The sequence below is a fragment of the Anticarsia gemmatalis genome, chromosome 8 (genome assembly GCF_050436995.1).
Source record: "Anticarsia gemmatalis isolate Benzon Research Colony breed Stoneville strain chromosome 8, ilAntGemm2 primary, whole genome shotgun sequence".
NCBI classification, from domain to species: Eukaryota; Metazoa; Arthropoda; class Insecta; order Lepidoptera; family Erebidae; genus Anticarsia; species Anticarsia gemmatalis.
The window spans coordinates 6,976,474-6,995,362 of record NC_134752.1 but is presented as its reverse complement, the minus strand read 5'-3'; the positions used below and the strand labels follow the sequence as shown (position 1 = coordinate 6,995,362).

The window sequence follows — 18,889 nt, the reverse complement described above, 5'->3', positions numbered from 1 at the left end:
GGAAAGCTCACAAAAAGTCCTTTAAGCCTCGTATCCACTAGGCAACATTTGACGCGCGACATGTTGCTCAACATGTTTCGCAACTTGTTGAATGTTGACGCGGAACATTTGTTTAACAACGTTGTCTGTCCACACATTCTTCAGTCGTCGACAACATGTCGCCAGAGGAACTTGTGTTGATTTCAGCGGCAGTGGTTATAATTTTATCGAAATCAAAAAGAAGATTGTTGTGCGTCACGTCTCCACTCGACAACAATTGATGCTCAACTAACGATGCACTTTAAACAAACAACAAGCCGCGCGTCACGTTGCGCGGTAGCTGGCAACGTCGCGCGCTGTTGTGCAGCGTTGCCGTACATGTTGAGATTCACGTGTCGCGCGCCAAATGTTGCCTAGTGGATACGAGGCTTAAATAAAATTATAGGGAAGATGTGCGTCGCTAAATATTAACAAAGCAGAAATACTACTTCTTGTACCAATAAGGTGTAAAGAACACAGATCGAAAATAAACCGGGGCAAACTAGTTACTAAGCAGGTAATAAGGCAATAAAATTACCATGGCTGTGTGACAATGGGATTTTTTATTAAATGGTCTAGTATTTGGGCTGCCGCGGACGTGCTCGTTGAGCTTCACGCTTTCGTCAAGTGCCTTGTGTCGTGACTCAGTCATTATGCTACATCACAGCACCACACACTTTTCCCTACACCATTTAAGTAGCGTTTTAGCTTTACCTTCGTATCCTACATTAACGCCAACCCACATAATAGTTTTCTTGTATTCCTCCTGAAGTATTCCAACAAGAACCTAACGAAATGGAATTATAATCGAGCTCTACGGATTAAAGCTCTATCTTTTGTTCCCTCAAATACCATAATGAAGCAATATCCTTGACATTTAAATCCTACTCTGAGTCAAGCTAAGTTACTAGTAAAAGTTGAAAAAGGGCGAGGTCGTATCGACGTCGTTCGACCTGTCGAAGGTACTGTCAACACTAGGCGAACTAGTCGTTCTATGGATCAGTCAACACATCAATTGGCGGGACGTGGTTGTAGCAAACCAGTCGTAGTACTCGGCAACCTAGGCCTGTGTTGTTTCTGCGTACTTCGGGGCCTCGGTACCTTCGGTGCTGGCGTCACGCGCCAGTCACCGTTGAGTCGTCCGTGTGTACGAGCGCACGGCGCGCGCGCATGCCGTTACCACCGAATTCGAATTTCTAATCGTGACGCAAAAGACAGTGTTGTGACTTGTGCCAATTCGTGACAGTGTATCGATACCATCTATGTTACCAATACAGAATCAGTAATTATACAATGACGTGAAGTGACGGATATGTGATTGTTCATGATACTGCTATGGAAGACGTTTACATTTTTATGGTAAGGAAGTATGTTTTTATATTTTTTATGGGTTCGTTGACATTGTTAGCGGGAATATTATATTTGCATTGCACATCTCGTCGTAATAAAGCACGCATTGTGTGAGATTAACTGAGATAAAATAAACATTGTGTTTTAGTTATAAAGCTTATCAAACATAAGAAGTATGTATGTTAAGAGCAGAACGTTTTATAATAAATGCTGAATTATTTTGTTGATCTTAACACAAATAAATTAAATGCGTATGTACTAAGTTCAAAGAAGTTTACTTCAATTTAGAATGTAGTGAATGAATAAGTCTTTTATATTTCGCAGTAATTAGAAACTGCACAGCCGCGCCACAAGCTCGTATCTAATTTCATAATTGTTTTATTAAACTAACGTTAATGAAACTGGAATAAGTAGAGTGAATCAGCGCAAAGTCGCAATATCGAGAGTCGTCTCACCTCTCGCACATAACTATATTGCCATATGGACTCGATGCATATTAATGCGCACCGCATAACAACTCCTTGCCTCCAACAATGTGGTTACGACACTTCCTGGTACAAGACATACTCCGACTACAGGAAACAACACAATAAAGGAACAAAACTGATTTCATTCAAACACAAAAGTTCTCAAAACTGAAGCGTGACGAATTATAGCTTACATTGTCTTGTTTACTACAGTTTTAAAGCATAAGTCACATTCAAAGCTGCTTAGCCACATAGATACAGTTATTAAGTAATGCCGCAGAAAACGACTCGGCCAAACAAGGACACATATGTTTCCAGACGATCGTGACGCTCTAGTCATACTTGATATTGTTTAATTCCGTCATCAATATTCATTTTGCGCCATGGCCTTGTTGATTTAATGTTTACCCATCTGACGGTCACAAACAAAACTGAAAAGACGTGCACAGTTGCGTGTTTAATTACAAAAATGTCTTCGTACGTTAAATCCACTTATGAGTATACAAAATTGCGAAAAACCTTCGGTAGGCAACCTCTGTTCCAAGCGCCCCCAGCGCAATTACTGGACTCTATCTATCCGACGAAAGAAGACCAAAAACAATACATACTTCGAAACCCTGTAAATCGTTTTGTGCAAGCAGTGAACCCAGTATCAGAAAATGAAATAAACACGCCTGCTATTGAGATTCAAGAACAGGGTATAAACCATCTAGAAGGTGGGTGGCCGCGAGATGTTCACATTTGTAACGAAGAGCACACACAGCGACATCGCCGACGTGTGATGCACGAAGAGAGCTACTATGAAACTGTTAAAAAGTTAGCGCCACCGATGCAACACTATATAAACCAAAACAATGCCATTGAAATGTATCAAACATACTTTTCTGATATTAAACCCCAGGAACCTAAAGAGGAATACAGCATTCGCGTAGCTAATGTATTTCGTGATGAGGATCACAGACCAATTTCATGTGTAAAGTTTACAGAAGAAAGCAATCCTAAACTGGCTGTGGCTTACTGCTATAAAACTTGCATGCCTGATTCTGTAAACGTACATAATGACTGTCACTTATGGGATCTTCATAAACAAACGGAGCCAATACTCTCAATAAGTCCCGAATATCCATGCTGGCAACTAGTATGTTCCCCGGTATCGCCTGAATTGTTCATATGCGGCCTCGAAAATGGCACTGTTTGTGTGTTTGATGTTCGGCACGGTAAGAAAGCTGTATCGAGTAGTTCTGTTTATAACTCTCACCGTGAATCTGTTACCTCATTACGTTACCAATACTCACGCACGCATAGTGAGTTCTTTACTGGATCGACCGACGGCCAATGCCTATGGTGGGACATAAGAGATCTGTCAAAACCTCAAGATCAACTAACTATGTCAGTAAGGATTCCATCATCTGAAAAGCCGACCCCAAGCAACGCGGAGGGTGTAAGTTTCCTAGACTACGACCCTGGCCTGCCTACGAAGTTCCTTTGTGGAACAGAGTCTGGTTTAGTTATTAACACTAACCGCATGGGCAAAACTCATTCGGAGACTTTAGTTTCGTACTGGAAAGCACATAATGGTCCGGTACAATCAATTCAACGAAGTACGGTTACCTTGAGGATGTTTCTCACGTGTGGTGATTACACGGTACGAATATGGAGCGAAGAGGTCCGCACTGAACCAATCATAGTATTTAATCCATATAAAAATCTATTAACTGATGCTTGCTGGGCACCGTTACGATACTCAAGTTTTATGTCGATATGCGCCGGTGGCTTCTTTTACTACTGGGATTTACTTCGTAAATATAAAGAACCTGTCAGATCTCTCAGTTTGTCTAAATATGAACTCACAAAAATGAGTCCCGATAAAGATGGTAAGACTGTAGCGGTTGGAGATAGCCATGGGGATGTGTACCTGTTACAATTATCGGAGAATATGGCAATCCCGGGTAGTCGCGACAAAATACTAATGCAGCAAACTTACGAAAGAGAAACAAAACGAGAGCATATCTTAGACAATCGCTTAAAAGAAATACGTTTGAAAGCGCGATATGAAGAAGAGCAGGCCCTCATTCAAATAGAAACTGATTCTACTGTCGACGATGAGGAAGAAGACCGCGCTACTGAAGAAGAATATTTCAGAATTGTGCAAGAGGAATTCAAAAATATGGACATGTTCCCCGATCAACAGTCTAATGGTTAATTTTTATTTCGTGTAGTTGCTTTTCATAACATTATTTTATTAAAACGCTATTATTAAAGAAGTTTTCGAATAGAGACTCTTTTTTCTATACATCGATAGAGTATAACTGTGTTGACATTATTAGTACGAACGCAAAATTAATAAGATCAATGTTCATACAACATAAGAGAAACATTTCTGATTGATTGTAACATGCGTACAAATTGCAAATCTATCATGTCCTGGTAAGGTGTAGTACATAAATCATAGTTACACAACGCAAGTCAATCTGTTTAGATGTTAAACAAAAACTAGTTAACGTTATAAATAGTACGTAAGCAACAAGAGCGACGGTCCCGGATGTTTCATGCGGTCGAGAAGCCCGCATGTCTCCCCGGGCAGATCCGGCGAGTCGGCTCCAAGGGCCATGACCGCCGATTTATACAAAACGACTAATCTAACATGAGCTGCCAGATTTGAATAGAGATCCCTTCACCGCTTGCATCTGATGAATTAATGAGAGAAGCGTGGGAGGCCTTATTTGAGTGGTGGCGTAAATTACTGGTGCCTCGTGAGTTGCGTGAATACAAAAGTGCGTCACCGGCAACTTTCACCGCGACTAGGTACGGCTCCGGCCACAGTCGCACGCGCATGCACTGTATGCGGTAGCCCCGTTTGCTCTAACCTTCCTATTTACTTTGATTATCAACACGACCATGCTAAACACAGTACACATTCTTACATATGTTATTTACTTTCAAACGGTGCCCATATATTATAATCTGAATTATCTTTATGCGTGCCGTAAGAACATAAAATACTAACTATTTACAACCCTATTAAGATTACAATTGTTAAGCATTTTTAGTCCGTGTAGCGTGAAAAAATTACATTCTTAGTTATTAGTGCACTGGTTTCAAAACCGCATTTTTTACGTTGGTTGCTAATTAGTTAATTTGTCATTATAAAAGAATGCGCGAACTAATTCGAGTAAATAAATCGACCAACCGGATTTACAAGGAATGTTGAGTTCATAAGCTAAGCGAGTACTTCAGCCCGATGTAGGTTAATGTCTACTACTCCACATGGAGTACTAAGAGTAAACTACACATCTAAATAATAATTACTATGTGGCCCCTGCTAATGTAATTTCTCGATCTCGCGTCGTCAGATTTACTTAACATTTAATCGTCGCATAATAATATATTTCAATTCAAAGTATTAGTGATACAATGTATTACATTTATGGATATATTGACGTCATAATTTCTAATATCTTCACTTCACATGTATTTTTATCGGACCTATGTAATTGATTACACAGCTGTGTATGTACTAGACGCGTACCAGTACATAGAGCTCTTTGGTATTTAACTATTCGAAAGCGAAAGTTGTCCATGCACACTCATATACTTACACATAACTACTTATATTTATCAGAATTCTCTATTACATATTATTATTTTCTCGTAATAAACATTATAAGCGAAATCACGCGAGACAACCAGTTCCGTTCGAATCGTGTTTATGGCCATTAGTAGGAGCCAGGAACATTTCATAACCACAGATTACTTGCCGTGATTATTACCTACAACAAAGTGTAGGAACACAAACGCTTCCACGGGAAGGAAATCGTAGCAATAATTTGCATATTAACAGTAATTTTGGTTGAATACTGACACGAACTATTCTTGTTTTCCATCGGGAAGTTTAGTGGAGATAATTACATTTATGTATTTCAATATTAATATTATAGACACTCGTATTACATCTATTATAGCTAACAAACCCGTATTTGTGCGATTTCCTTCCCGTGTATTGATTTCAAATGGAAATACCGAATAAGTACTTCGTATAACTTGATGCAAAAATAATCGCTCTATCAGTTTTACGAAACTAAAGTAAGTTAAGAACGATGTGTAGTCTAACTAGATTTATATCAAGGATACCTTTTAGAAGGATTAAGGTAATACCTTTTCACAATAAGGATAATTTATTTTCTATTAACGTAGTTTTCATCTTAGATTCACTTGTAAAAATGTGTAACAGAACTTTAAAAAATATCTTTTAATTATATGTAAATCTCTTCTTTTTATTACCACGAATACTAATTTGCAGTAAACCACATTATTCAGTTTAAATAAAGTCATCTTGAAATATAAATAAAGTAAATAATAATAGAGATTAATTAAATACATATCATAAATATTGTTTAGTTTCGAATTAACAATAGTTATAATCGTTAACAATAGAACAAGGCAAACAAAATGGTAGACATAAATACATTTATCCCTTGTTGTACGCAATTGGTAAAAGTCGACTAACGGAAAGGTTGTAACAGTAAATAGGTAATAGGTTGTCAACCTTTAACCAAGTAAAGCAACTTTGTTAGCGTTAAACCCGACATATTTGAACTAAACATGATTTAGTTGCCGTCGAGCTTTAGCCGTTATTCTAGGTTTGTTTACGAAGGCTTGAGTCTACTTTAAGTAGATAAATTCTGTAGTTTTTACACTATTACAATATTTGTTATCTTACGCGTTTTTTTCGATGAACACTACGTTCTGCTGTCCTTATAGAAAGATATCCCGCAATATATACTATTCAAAGTATAAGTAAAACTCTGGAATTAAGGCCTGACCCCTTCGTCGTTTGGGAGGAAACCCTTGCCCAACAGTGGGACAGTAATGGGTTAAAAAAAGTAAAACGCAGATTTCAAAGTAGAGTCGTTTAAACAAACAAAATGTAACCTCTTACATGTATAAATTAGAAACAAGCAAAGAACAATAGCCTCTGGTCATTTTAAACAAGTTCCGTCTCCAAGTAAAGAGCCACACGCAACAGTACTGAACAAAAACTACAAGAATGGCTCACACGTTCGTGACTTACTAAACACATTACATTACATCAACGTTGCCATCTGGTCCCGTACTGTAATCTTTATTACAAGACAATAATACGGAATGGTTTTATTATTTATCCGCGGTACGTTGTTTGATCGTATCCAGGCTTTCGAGAATGCTTTTGAAAGCTCGAGAAGGGGTATTTTTGCGAAATATAAAGACCATGTTTTCTACCCGGATATCAACAAATAAAACTCTGTCATGCCAATACTTGTCGCAAGTAACAGCTATTAGTGATGTACCTACTCAGTTAATAGCAGAATTATTCAGACAGTAGAACGAACGTAAACATTGGACACGCACACAGTCTACAACTTAGAGGACAAACTTATTGGCATTTACTCCGAACAATTGCAATCCTATTCCGTGAACGCAAACTCTACCTACAAGTAACTGCTGAACCACAATGACAACATTACAAACTAACCTTGCTTAGCCCTGCACAAACAAACCTACACTAATTAAATATATGTGAGGTAGGCGTTTTATTAAGACAAGCATTTATCACGTACATAAATATTGAACACGTGGTGCGTGGGTGTGAGAAGCATTCAGTGGCGGTTATCGAATGCCAATGCCAACTAATTTGCAAACCCGTCAGTACTGTTATACCGAGACTGGACGACGAGACCGTGTGACCCACATCAAGACCAAATTAAGGATTTTTTGTTAAACAGGACGGCGGACGATGGGTCATCGAAACTATAAATAAGGTAAAAAGTACGGTGACTCACATGACGGAGTGGCGACGTCATATATAAATATAAATTTCATACCGTCTGTGTATATTTCTGCACATTATTTAAATGATATTCTTTTGTAATACATTTTAACAAATACTAAAGAAAGATTTTCGCAATTTACACTAAGCAGTTCACTGTAGACAATCAAATTCAATGAAGTATACAAAAAAGGAGGCAACAAGAAATAGCGTTACGCCTTTTAACCTTAAGGATCGTCGTGAAAAAAATACCATGGCGTTACGAAAATATGTTCTGGAATTCCCCCATAGCAATATCGTTAACGGCCAGGGATACTCAGAACTAATGCCAAATAATAACAGCCTAAAGATCTTACAAGCCGAAACCAGACGGTCCGATCCAGATATGAAATAAAAAAAATATCGGTGAGCAAAAAGTTTGAATAAATGTCAGGAGCAGAACGGAATAAGAGGATTAGTAATATAATTTGATATTTAAAGGTTAAAAAGACAAACAAAAATATGAAAGTCAGATAACATGTCGAATGCTAATTTCAATCTATGAACATAAGTATCTAACTATCTATCACTTAAACTAATCCTTCGGCGTCAAGGCCCACGAATGAGAGTTATGAAAACCGGTCGGGCCGTCAAAATATCAGACAAATCACCATAGATATTTATACAGTCATTGCGGACGTTAGATGTTACATATTTAATACATCATAGTGAAAGTTAATATGCGGTTCTGCGTGCGCGGCATCTATTCCGTGCTACATAACATGAATTAAAACATAAAGCACGCATTAAATTCGTTTCTTTTATTGGCATTCAAGTTTAAAGTTATGGTTATGGCATAATTTTATGTATGGTGGAGCGATGTCACAACAAAGAAACTAAATCTGCCGTTTTGTGTTACATGTGCAGTCACGGAATTAAAATTCAAGTAACATAATGTGAGTGTACCTTACTGGAATTCAACTTTATTGCAGAGTTAAGCCGACAGGTGATAACTCAAAAGATTTATAAATAACTGGTTATAACTAATTATATTTTAAGAATCATGGACTGCATAAAAATATTAATGTAACCTATTCCATGTGTTAGGTACTAATGCATAAATACAAAAACGATACTTACTTTACAAGCTTAGCAACCCCAAGCGAATTTTAGTCTTTGTCATAAATGTGTACCACTCCTCCGTTTTGAGCCAGAATCCTTGACTTTCAGATGTTTTGCAACTTTCTTTTGATCGAAACAACAGCTTCGAAAATCTATCTGATGAGTGATGACTATTCATTGTTTATATAGATAAGTGGTTATGTTTAGCTAAAATGTTTGTTTATTTACAGTGATATCAAGATGAGCGGTGTGCGATGACGAGCGCGGCGCTGGTGGCGCTCGCGGTGCTGACGGCGGCGAGCGCTGCGTCTGCGCAGCTGCGGCCCGCCGACGCGCCGCCCGCCATCAACGACACACGTGAGTGAGTCCTGGACTTCGTACTATAACATGCAAATAAAGGCTTATTAAAAACAACAAAGAACAATATTTGTGTGGTGGGTTCGAATCCCACCCGGGACAAATCTTTGTATGATGAGCACGAGTATTTGTTCTGAGCCTGGATGTTAATGTATCTATATGAGTATGTATTTAGAAGTATATAAGTATGTTTATCAGTTCATCATATCATACCATAGTACAAGCTCTGCTTAGTTTGGAATCAAATGACCGTGTGTGAGTAGTCCAATAATATTTATATTTATTTATTTAATCTTTGATTGATAGGTGAACTTTAATATGAATCTTTTGGGATCAAGAGACAGTCTCGATGCGTGAAATCTTTTCCGGGCTCACATATATAGGTAAATAGCTGGTCTACGAGGGGTGCATTGTAGGTTTATAGCTTTATAGATTGACACGTCATACTAAAAGCTCCGATCAAATAACAGAACTTGAAAGGTGAACGGCATAAGGATACAAAACACACTACATATAAATAAGAGATAGAATAGAATATGGAAGATAAGAAAAAAAAGAAAGAAAGTAAGAAAAAACTTTTTTGCCGACCTAGTCCCGATTAGGATATAGAATTTACTAGTTGTTCCCAATCTACGAATTATTTATTTTTAGGTAACACGTAGTAATTATTTTCATTTTTCACTTTGTGTTTGTCGCGAGAAGTGATTAAAATAAACGTATTAATAGCAGTCACGGATTTACAATCTAGGTATTTATGGGCCATAATCGTTGCTCGTGGTATTTTACTACCAAATGCACTGTTATAACAATAACAATTCGTGTTCATAAATTATACCTATTATCGCTCTATGCACTGAATACAATTCAAAACAACACATAGAAAGTACCTATCTGACTAGTTCAAAACTAGAAATGGGTTGATTGGTATTTGAAAGCATAGATAGTTGATTTTAAAACTAAGCAATCCTATGTCTATGGTTAATCGTTTTTGGACAAAGCGTTACGGTCATAAATACAAGATTTCGCAGCCGCTATGCTATTATAATACTTAAATTTTTTAACCCATGTTTGTGAGTTAAACATTAGTTGCATCCCTTAGGGCATTTCATTGCTTGAAAATCTAACTTAGTGGTTACAAAACGGCGCTTCAGTATTCAATTTTGAAACCTTTGATGGACTTAACGTTGATATGTCAATCAGTCAGTTTCTCTTTATAACTTCAATTGTATGTAAATTGATGCAAACTTTTCAGTAATCTAATCCAGAACCAACATATAAATTACTTCAACTTAAGAATTCAAACAGTTAAGAAGAAATAGCGTTTTGCTGCAAGGCACCGGTATCTGATTTCACCGGGAAACTATTAATTAATCATCGAGCGCTTTGCTTTCACTTAAACCTACTTAGAATTTAATTATAGTAAAAAGTTAGGAAATTAACTAGCGTATTAATTACTTATACAGAAAATTGGCGTGGCGACACAACACGCAAATAAATATAATTATTCATTCGCCATCGATATTTACGGTATTATAAGTAGACATTAATAAAAATTGAAAAAAAAATATTTTGCGAACCAACCCTGTATGACACGCAATATTATATGACTATTGTTACACATTTATTATTTTTTATATTGTGTATTTATTCGCTATTGTCTAATTATTTAAAATAATCACGTTGTCGGAACCCGCAGTAAAACTTTTAGTTACTAAAATAAAAAAAAACGAATCCGAAAATCTATTACTTTTCTTAAAGACTACTGACCTAAAAACTGGGTCAGAAATTAAAAATAGTGCTTCAGAAAATAAAATCTAACGGACTGCGTACATTACCGATATAGTTATTTATACAATCAATTATTTCTCAATCTAGTAGCTGGCCATATTTGTTTGTTTTTGTCATGTCATTTCATTAATGAGATACAGATCAATTTATAGATTGATGGGAGAACTGTATGACACTTACAACTTTCTAAACATTGTGATGCAAACAGTCGATGTGAACAGCGTTGTAAGAAATAAACGAGATTTCTATTTTCTTTACAACAAGCAAATGTTTACTTTTTGTGTCTTGTTAGGTTATTAGCTTTTGATTCAACACTTATTTACTGCACTCACGTTTTATGTTGCAAGAATTGACTAACACACAGTCTAGATAGGTTACTGCTAAAAATAAGCACTAAATTGAGTTATTAACATTTTCATAAATTAATTTAATGTACATGTTATCTCAAAGATACTATACAAACGTTCAATGACTCGTTAAATTCGCTTCGCGTCATAACTTTCAGCCTCCAAACATCTTTTAAATTAGTCTATTATGCTTTATACTGGTCACTAGATTACGCGAGTACATTGCACCCAACAGTGACAAAAATATGTGTTCATTATGTGTCAGATGTAACGAAACCACACGAATCACACGGCTCATGTATGTAAATATATGCACACGATGAAGCAGCTTTTAATACTAACTAGAAACATTGACACAGAGTAGATCGTAAAGTAAACAAAACAGTCTACCCATGCGGTCGGTCCCGTTAATTGAACAACGGCTCACTAATCGCATATTGCTCGCGCTTTCCCTTTGGAAAGTATCGAAATACGATCAAAATCACTGAAGTTGAATATTAATTGATTTTCAAAGTCACTGCTTCAGAGGAACTTACTTTTATATAACACAAACGCGTAGCTATAAACTTAATGCCAAAATCGAATCAGCTTGCCGCTCGCTCGCGACCTTTATTTCATACATATGTTTCGAAGTAAGCAGTAAACTCTATGTTACGCAGTATTTAAGCAAGCTGCTCGTTAAGACGTCTAAATATGCAAATTAATGTGTTTACGAATGTTTTCCAACGTAACCAAAATAATGAACATTACGTAAGTTCCGCATAGAAAGAGGTTGGTTTGTGTGGCTATTTTTCGGCACACAATAACGTTGGGGTCACCTATTGGTATAAATAGTGGACATTAATGACTCTGTTCGTCGTTGCCGAGTGGATGAGGTGAAATTTTACATTCACCAGTGTCTGCGTTTGCGGGGAGTAATCGAATGAGCTTCGTGCATCGGCCATGCATACATTACGCCCAAATGTGGTACCATTTATTAGCATAGAAATTCGAAATATTCCAATGTGTACACGTACGAAGGTTTCGTATACCTTAGATATGTGGTATGTATATTAGGCATTGAGGTGTGAATACAAATACCTAACATACCTCTTGAAATATTTGGTAGTACCCTGATATAATTTTCAGCGTTACCGATATAGTAATGCCTTATATTAATTAGTGATATTCCGAATTATCACTAAGTAAGTAATTAATAAATAAAATAAATTTAACCCATTACTGTCCCACTGCTGGGCAAGGGTCTCCTCCCGTAATGAGGGAGGGGTTAGGCCTTGAGTCCACCACGCTGGTCAAGTGCGGGTTGGGGACTTTGCATGCCCTCAATAAATGTATTAAACAAATTTTAGGCATGCAAGGTTTCCTCACGATGTTTTCGTGGGAGGTGTCAATTTATACCACTCGGCTATCACTGCTCTAAGTAAGTAATTACTTATCATAAAATTGTAAGGGGAACTAAGTACGAAAATAGAATATTACGTACCTACCTACCCTTAAAAATTCCGCCATCAATCTGTGAATCTGTATCCACAAAACCTCTCATTCACAAGTGATTGCAGCACGATCATGATTCAATAATATTTCTCTACTCGTTTTATCTTATTACGCACTTGGAAAGAGTAAAACTTGCTCGTAAATAAAATCAAGCAATCTAAAGTACAATTGAATACCGCTATTACGATTTCAACGCGTCCTAAAAAGCCAGCGTAAAAGCTTTCTCATCTTGTTTCAAGACGTCCAAGAAATTTCTGTTAAAACTAAAATATTCCGTCTTACAGATGTCATAGAAATTCTTCGTAGAATCCTGGATTCAGTTACTGTTATTAAATACTCACAAATAACTATTTCAAAAGAAAACTATTTAGATTTTATGTTATACAATAGGTACATTTAATTCCCATATTCTAGAGCAATAATTGCACGATAACATCAAATATAATACTAGAGATCGTCCACAACATTCTCTCATATTGGAGACTGAGATCGGTGTCGGTAGATAGTTGATTCGATAACTTTAAAATCAAAATACAACTAACCCATCCTCTTATAGCCTAGATGAATGAACTACCAGAAAAAAAAATGGAGTGTTGCTCTAGCGTTTTATTTCGAACATAATGTAGCATGACGATACCCAAAGAGGTAATACCCTTATGTGTTATTTACAGGCTGTGGAGCAGAATGCGTGCGGTGCGCGGCGGACGGGTGCGTCAAGTGCGCGAGGCTACTGGTCTGGCCTGCAGGCACTTGTGTGCACGACTGTCCAGCCGGCAGCAAGGAGGCGTGGGCGCACGATGACCACCTCATGGGACGAGTGTGCTACCCAGCTCAGTCTTATAACGAGGTAAATGGCTTTTATTTGTTTCTTTATCGAGTTCGTGGAGTTTATGGTGTGTTCAATGTTATTTTATATTCGGTTGACAGTAGTAAAGATATTATTTTAAATCCATGAATAAATAAGTAAGAAAAAATTAGTTAAATATAAATCCAACAATTTAAGGCCGTTAAACCGAAAAACTAAGTGAAAAATCTGTTTAATCCACTTGGTCCAAACACAAATACGAAACACGTATCTAAACTACCAAATCATAATTAGTGTTACGCGATAGGAATGCAACGTTACGCATTCAGCATAAATACATCCACGTAATGTATTAGCCCAATTTCACAAATGCCAGAACATCAAAAGAACATCTTATAGATTAGAACTGTGATGCAACAACTTTGATGCGCCGCGGATACACCGAGTAATATCTTAACCATTAAGGTCAGATACACACCGAACTACTGCGCGCTGGCAAAACGAATGTTCACTGTTCCGAATCCGACGCGGTAAAATCTGATCCAAAGTAACCAACGTTCTATTTCTCTACGTTACTTTATAAATAGAAAATTAACAAACTACTGATGGTTTTAGTCGAAGACTTCGACCTGACGGAATTAAGAACAGCAACCATTTACCCAGAGACCCATACACTTTCACGTCCCAGAAATCAATGAAGATGACTTGTTCAATATTAACTAACTGAAGCCAATTCTTCGATCAGACAGTGACTAATGATTTTATGTAGTTTTACGTGTAAATTTCACGGTTTTAAATGAATATCATACCGTTAGTAAAGTGAGCAGCATATACGGATCGCGGCTTACAGTCGTAAATCTAAATCATGGCTACCGACATAGCTTTATGACAGACGTAAAACAGATGGAAATCGAAATGCTATTTATTTAATAGATATCGTGCATTTAACTTTATAGTATTACAGAGAAAGTTTTGCTTTCTCCGTAATTCTAATTGAGGGTAGATGTGATCTTGGTCACGAAATTTATACGAGTATTCACCCCAAACATGTTGCAATTTATAACGGAATCTGTATGTAAAATTGGAACTTAAATTTAACTTAAGTCTTGCTTTATATTCTAAAAGGTTAAAGGCTTCAGGTTAAATTAATCATATAGGTACATGATCTGTACGTTCCATATCACACTGGAAGCTGATTTTTCCATCATCATAGAACTTTATTGGACGAATAACTTAGGCGACATGGACTGGTTAAAAATATAACTGAAGGACAATTTAATTACTTGCTATTGTCGTACGCCCAGATACTGTTACCAACACAATTAAATGATAATGAAAATACACCGTTTAATATTAATTTAATAAACTATTTCACCAGGTGCGAGAAAGTCTTTTATTGAAACGGCACAGTGACGTTATTAAAGAAAACATGCTGCCGTCTTGTGACGCCCGCTCTTATTATATTGTATCTATGCAAGTACATAATATAACATTGTTGCAACATTTAAATAATAACTTAAGCTTGGTTCAAACTTAATTAACAAAGTTCTTATTATGAACGGACTTAAATACAATCGACAAATTCTGCTGATCAAATGCCTCGTTTCAGTGGTCTTATTTTATTTTCATCTTGTCTTCATCGCTTTATTGTGACGAATTTTGAACAAACGACTGCGATGTGAAACTAGCTTTAGTAGCTTGAGACGGTACTTGAACGAAGCAACTCATAACAACTATGTTTCCAAGTGAGTTGCTTTGTCACGGTGCGTAAAATTTCTATAGACGTAATGTCATATTTTCAACTAAATTAGTCGTTTTATTGTTCTATTGATGGCACATTGCCAAGTATTGCTCGCGCACCGTTGCACTTACGGACAGTGAACGGTGATGGTTAGAAACTTACATCCGGAAGTGTAATTGAAGTTGTATATGAAACACCATACCTACATAACACACCTCTTTAAGGTAGTGAAATCATTGACTTCGTTATAATAATTTTAAGCGGCTTGCTTCCTACCATTGTTAGGTATAGACCTTCCCTTTCCTGCATCAGATTATCTCGTAGACTTACTAGTTTTGTCCGAGTAATCAATTCCAGGTCCAATGGATGGTCATTGCACCGATGAATTGAGAGTGGATCTCTCTCTCTTCCAAGATGAGAGAAGATCCGTTCTTTGCTAAATATCTATCTACAAAACAGAAATGGTTTGTTGTCAGGTGATAGTCGGTGCTGCATGCGGCGTGGCAGCATGTATTGCACTAGTAGCGGCGGGCGCGGCGTATGCACGGTGTAGGAGCAAGCGAGCTCAACCGCAACCACTGCCGCAGCCCAACCAGGATGACGACACACGACTCAGAGAGTTCCATAAACAGTTAGACTGCTTACGAGTAAGTAAATACCACATTTACATTCCTAAGATCCATTTGAAGGAATTCGGTTACATACCATTTAAATCAGACAGTCATATCGTTCTGAAATATTTGCCATGGCGCCTACCACCTACGTAGATATAAAACCTTACGAAATTAATTTGATTAATCAACTCTCCTTATACGAATTCAAGCTTCCGATTAAAATTGCATAAGCTTATAATAGGACCACTCCTCATAAAGTTATCGACAAATAGACCCACTTAGCTGACTGTTAAGAAATCCAATACATCATGAGAGTTTTCAACGCCCACACTTTATCTCACGCTGTGTCATAACTTCTACTTGCTTTCTTATTATGATTTCACGATACGCTCCAGTTTTTGATTACTTAAGCAGGTATTGATAACACTGTTGTAAACATTTCAGCCACACGCATACACATTGCTGGCTATATTAAATCATACGAGACATCAGGTGCGAGAACTTTACCAACTTGGGAACAACGACGCTGCTATGGCTTACAGGTAAAGGAATCTTTTTCATTTTCCTATCTTCTAAATCGAACACAACTCGCTTTTCGTACCTCTCTCCTAAGTAGTTGAAGTAACACAAAGCTCTTGCTAAAGATTGATATATTGGACTCGCAACTGGCATTTTCTAAGCCAAGGATAATTATATGCCAGGTATTAATTCTCACAATCTTTTTGCCCCTGCAAAGGCACGCAAGAACCAATGATCCGAAATAAGCAGATTGCAGGCGTGCTCTAATAACACAGTAAACGTGTCGTGTTGACAGAAGCCCACAAAAAACACACTTCAAACACTGTTGAGACATTGCAGTGATGTTTGTTTACGTTAACTAGTTAAGATAGTGTGGGCTCGTAGCTAAGTAGTTACTGTACTGCGCTTGGGCAATATCGGGTAGATGCATAGACCTACTAACATATTGAGATCGCTTTATGCTTTACAAAATGCGTCGGCCTGTCCTTGTTTACACAAAACGATTTACCACATTGTATTGTAGCAATTTAAACTAATCGTCGGCGTTTGAATTAGTACCTCGACTGATTTTAACGTGGTTTATACTCAACGCAGCTACTTTTGTTATAATATACCTAACGTTTATTTATTGTGGTGCTCTACAGTGCCTTGAAAAGCACCTTCCAACGACTAACGAACGAGGAATATTGGTTTATATCATTGTGATTTTGTGTATTTTGTTTCAGTTGCATCCTAAGTGATTTGGCCAAGTTGCTCATATTGTTGAACAAGCAGCAGGTGCCCGTCGTGCCAGAAGAGTGGCCACGGTTAGCCAGTTGGGCGGAGAGGTATAATAAAGATCATATAATATATTTTTCTACATATTTTAGTCATTAATTGAAGAATATATCAAAATACTATGCATTAAATCTTATTGTAACTTTAAGACATTTCTGTTGCAGAATTCTGAAGCGATACAGTCGTACAGGTGTCAATCCACAACAAGAAGGCCAGCTAGTTAATTTCCTCCCCGCCCCACCAAGCCAGGGCTCCGACTCGGAGACTACCCAGCAGTCATTCTCAACGTTCAAACCTCCATCCTACTCCCCCACGTCTTATGACAGTAATATCATAGATAAGGAGATGGAATGCGAGTGGAGTGACGCCGGTAGACCACCCAGCTACTCACAGGTGGAGAGAGAAAGGGAGACCATCGTCCTCTCCGACCCGTGGGAGAGGAGACCGATTGTGCGAAGAGAAAGCGTCTGGTTAGAAGACGAATTCTTCGAAATGACAAGGCGGCCGCAAGACGAACTAACCACTGAACTTTAAGCATAGTAAAAACGTGTAATATTATTTTTATAAGCATTTGGTTCACCATTCCAAGTCTGATAAGTACAAAATACAAGATTACTAATCTAGACGTTAATATTTTGTAAGTTTGTAGTGGTGCTTTCAAACTTGTCTCCATTGTATAGTTATTTTTTATCTTTGTATAAAATACATTTATAATATATTCTTAAATATTCACTCCTTGTCTCTTGGACAGCTAGTTTAGCAATAAGTAAATTATAAATTGTTACGCGCGCTATTGTAGGAAATAAAATTGAACCTATTGGCTTTTGTATTCACTAATTAGGTTTCTTTTGAGAACAACGTTCTTTGTGGTCAAAAGAATCTAAAGGAGCTGAGCAATTTATTCTATGCTTTAATAAAGTAGATTATACATAAATAACTTTAATTTTAGAAATGTTTTAAAACCAAAGTAGAATATTATGATAGGTCTCTAGTCTCATAGAAAAAAAAAGATTTCAAAATGTTTTGCAATTCTGAAGTTTTACATTACACTGTAAAAACAGTATATTCGTGTTTATTTACTGAAATTATGTATAGAAGTTATTTATTTCGTACCACCTTTTGTAACCAATGTAAAGAAGACCTCACCGAGAGTCCTAGAAGAAGAGTAAATAAAAACGTCTGTAATAAAATTTACTGTTTACAAAAATATCAGTAAAATATAGGTTGTTATGTTTATATAAATAAATCTATATAGCATACGTGTATATAATAAGTAGATATCATAACATTAGAAAATAAGCAACTACTTAAGACTAAGTGCCTAATGTAAAACTGACAACGAAAATACATAGGATAAAATACGATTGTTAAAATAATAAAGATGGCTATATTCTTGTTTATGATTCATTTGTTTATATAATAATGCCCAAATACATCTACAATAATAAATACCATATACCTAGTCCAAAGCAAACTAAAAAGTGACCTCATGAAATTGATATACCCCATATTATTGCAACTCAATCAACCCTTTTCCTGTAAGTTTGTAAAGCGCCCAATGGCGCACTTGAACTGATTTGCACCTAGATACTAGAGATCCACAGTCAACTTGCAGGCATTTCAGATTTCAAAATTAGTAGGCGTCGTAAACTTAATGTGGTCCTCCATTTACATTTTACCCAAGTATAATAAGAGGTCCGTTTCA

General features: G+C 36.9%; 2 protein-coding genes across 3 annotated transcripts; both read left to right on the top strand.

The window, feature by feature from the left end:
• Nucleotides 1-1,033: 1,033 nt before the first annotated feature.
• T48 (FU domain-containing protein T48) lies at nucleotides 1,034-18,587 on the top strand. Of its 2 annotated transcripts, none has more exons than XM_076117429.1 (7): nucleotides 1,034-1,377; nucleotides 8,973-9,099; nucleotides 13,400-13,575; nucleotides 15,751-15,921; nucleotides 16,333-16,430; nucleotides 17,133-17,234; nucleotides 17,334-18,587. In XM_076117429.1, exons 2-7 carry the CDS (start codon nucleotides 8,997-8,999, stop codon nucleotides 17,716-17,718), a joined length of 1,035 nt encoding a protein of 344 aa, XP_075973544.1. In that variant the 5' UTR covers nucleotides 1,034-1,377; nucleotides 8,973-8,996; the 3' UTR covers nucleotides 17,719-18,587. The 2 variants fall into 2 exon arrangements, with proteins under 2 accessions (XP_075973544.1, XP_075973545.1); XM_076117430.1 differs by having other exon boundaries at nucleotides 1,039-1,377; nucleotides 17,349-18,587.
• Nucleotides 1,751-4,104, top strand: LOC142974860 (dynein intermediate chain 3, ciliary-like). The gene has a single exon (XM_076117428.1). The coding sequence runs from the start codon at nucleotides 2,236-2,238 to the stop codon at nucleotides 4,036-4,038; it is 1,803 nt and encodes a 600-aa protein (XP_075973543.1). The 5' UTR covers nucleotides 1,751-2,235; the 3' UTR covers nucleotides 4,039-4,104.
• Nucleotides 18,588-18,889: the final 302 nt, after the last annotated feature.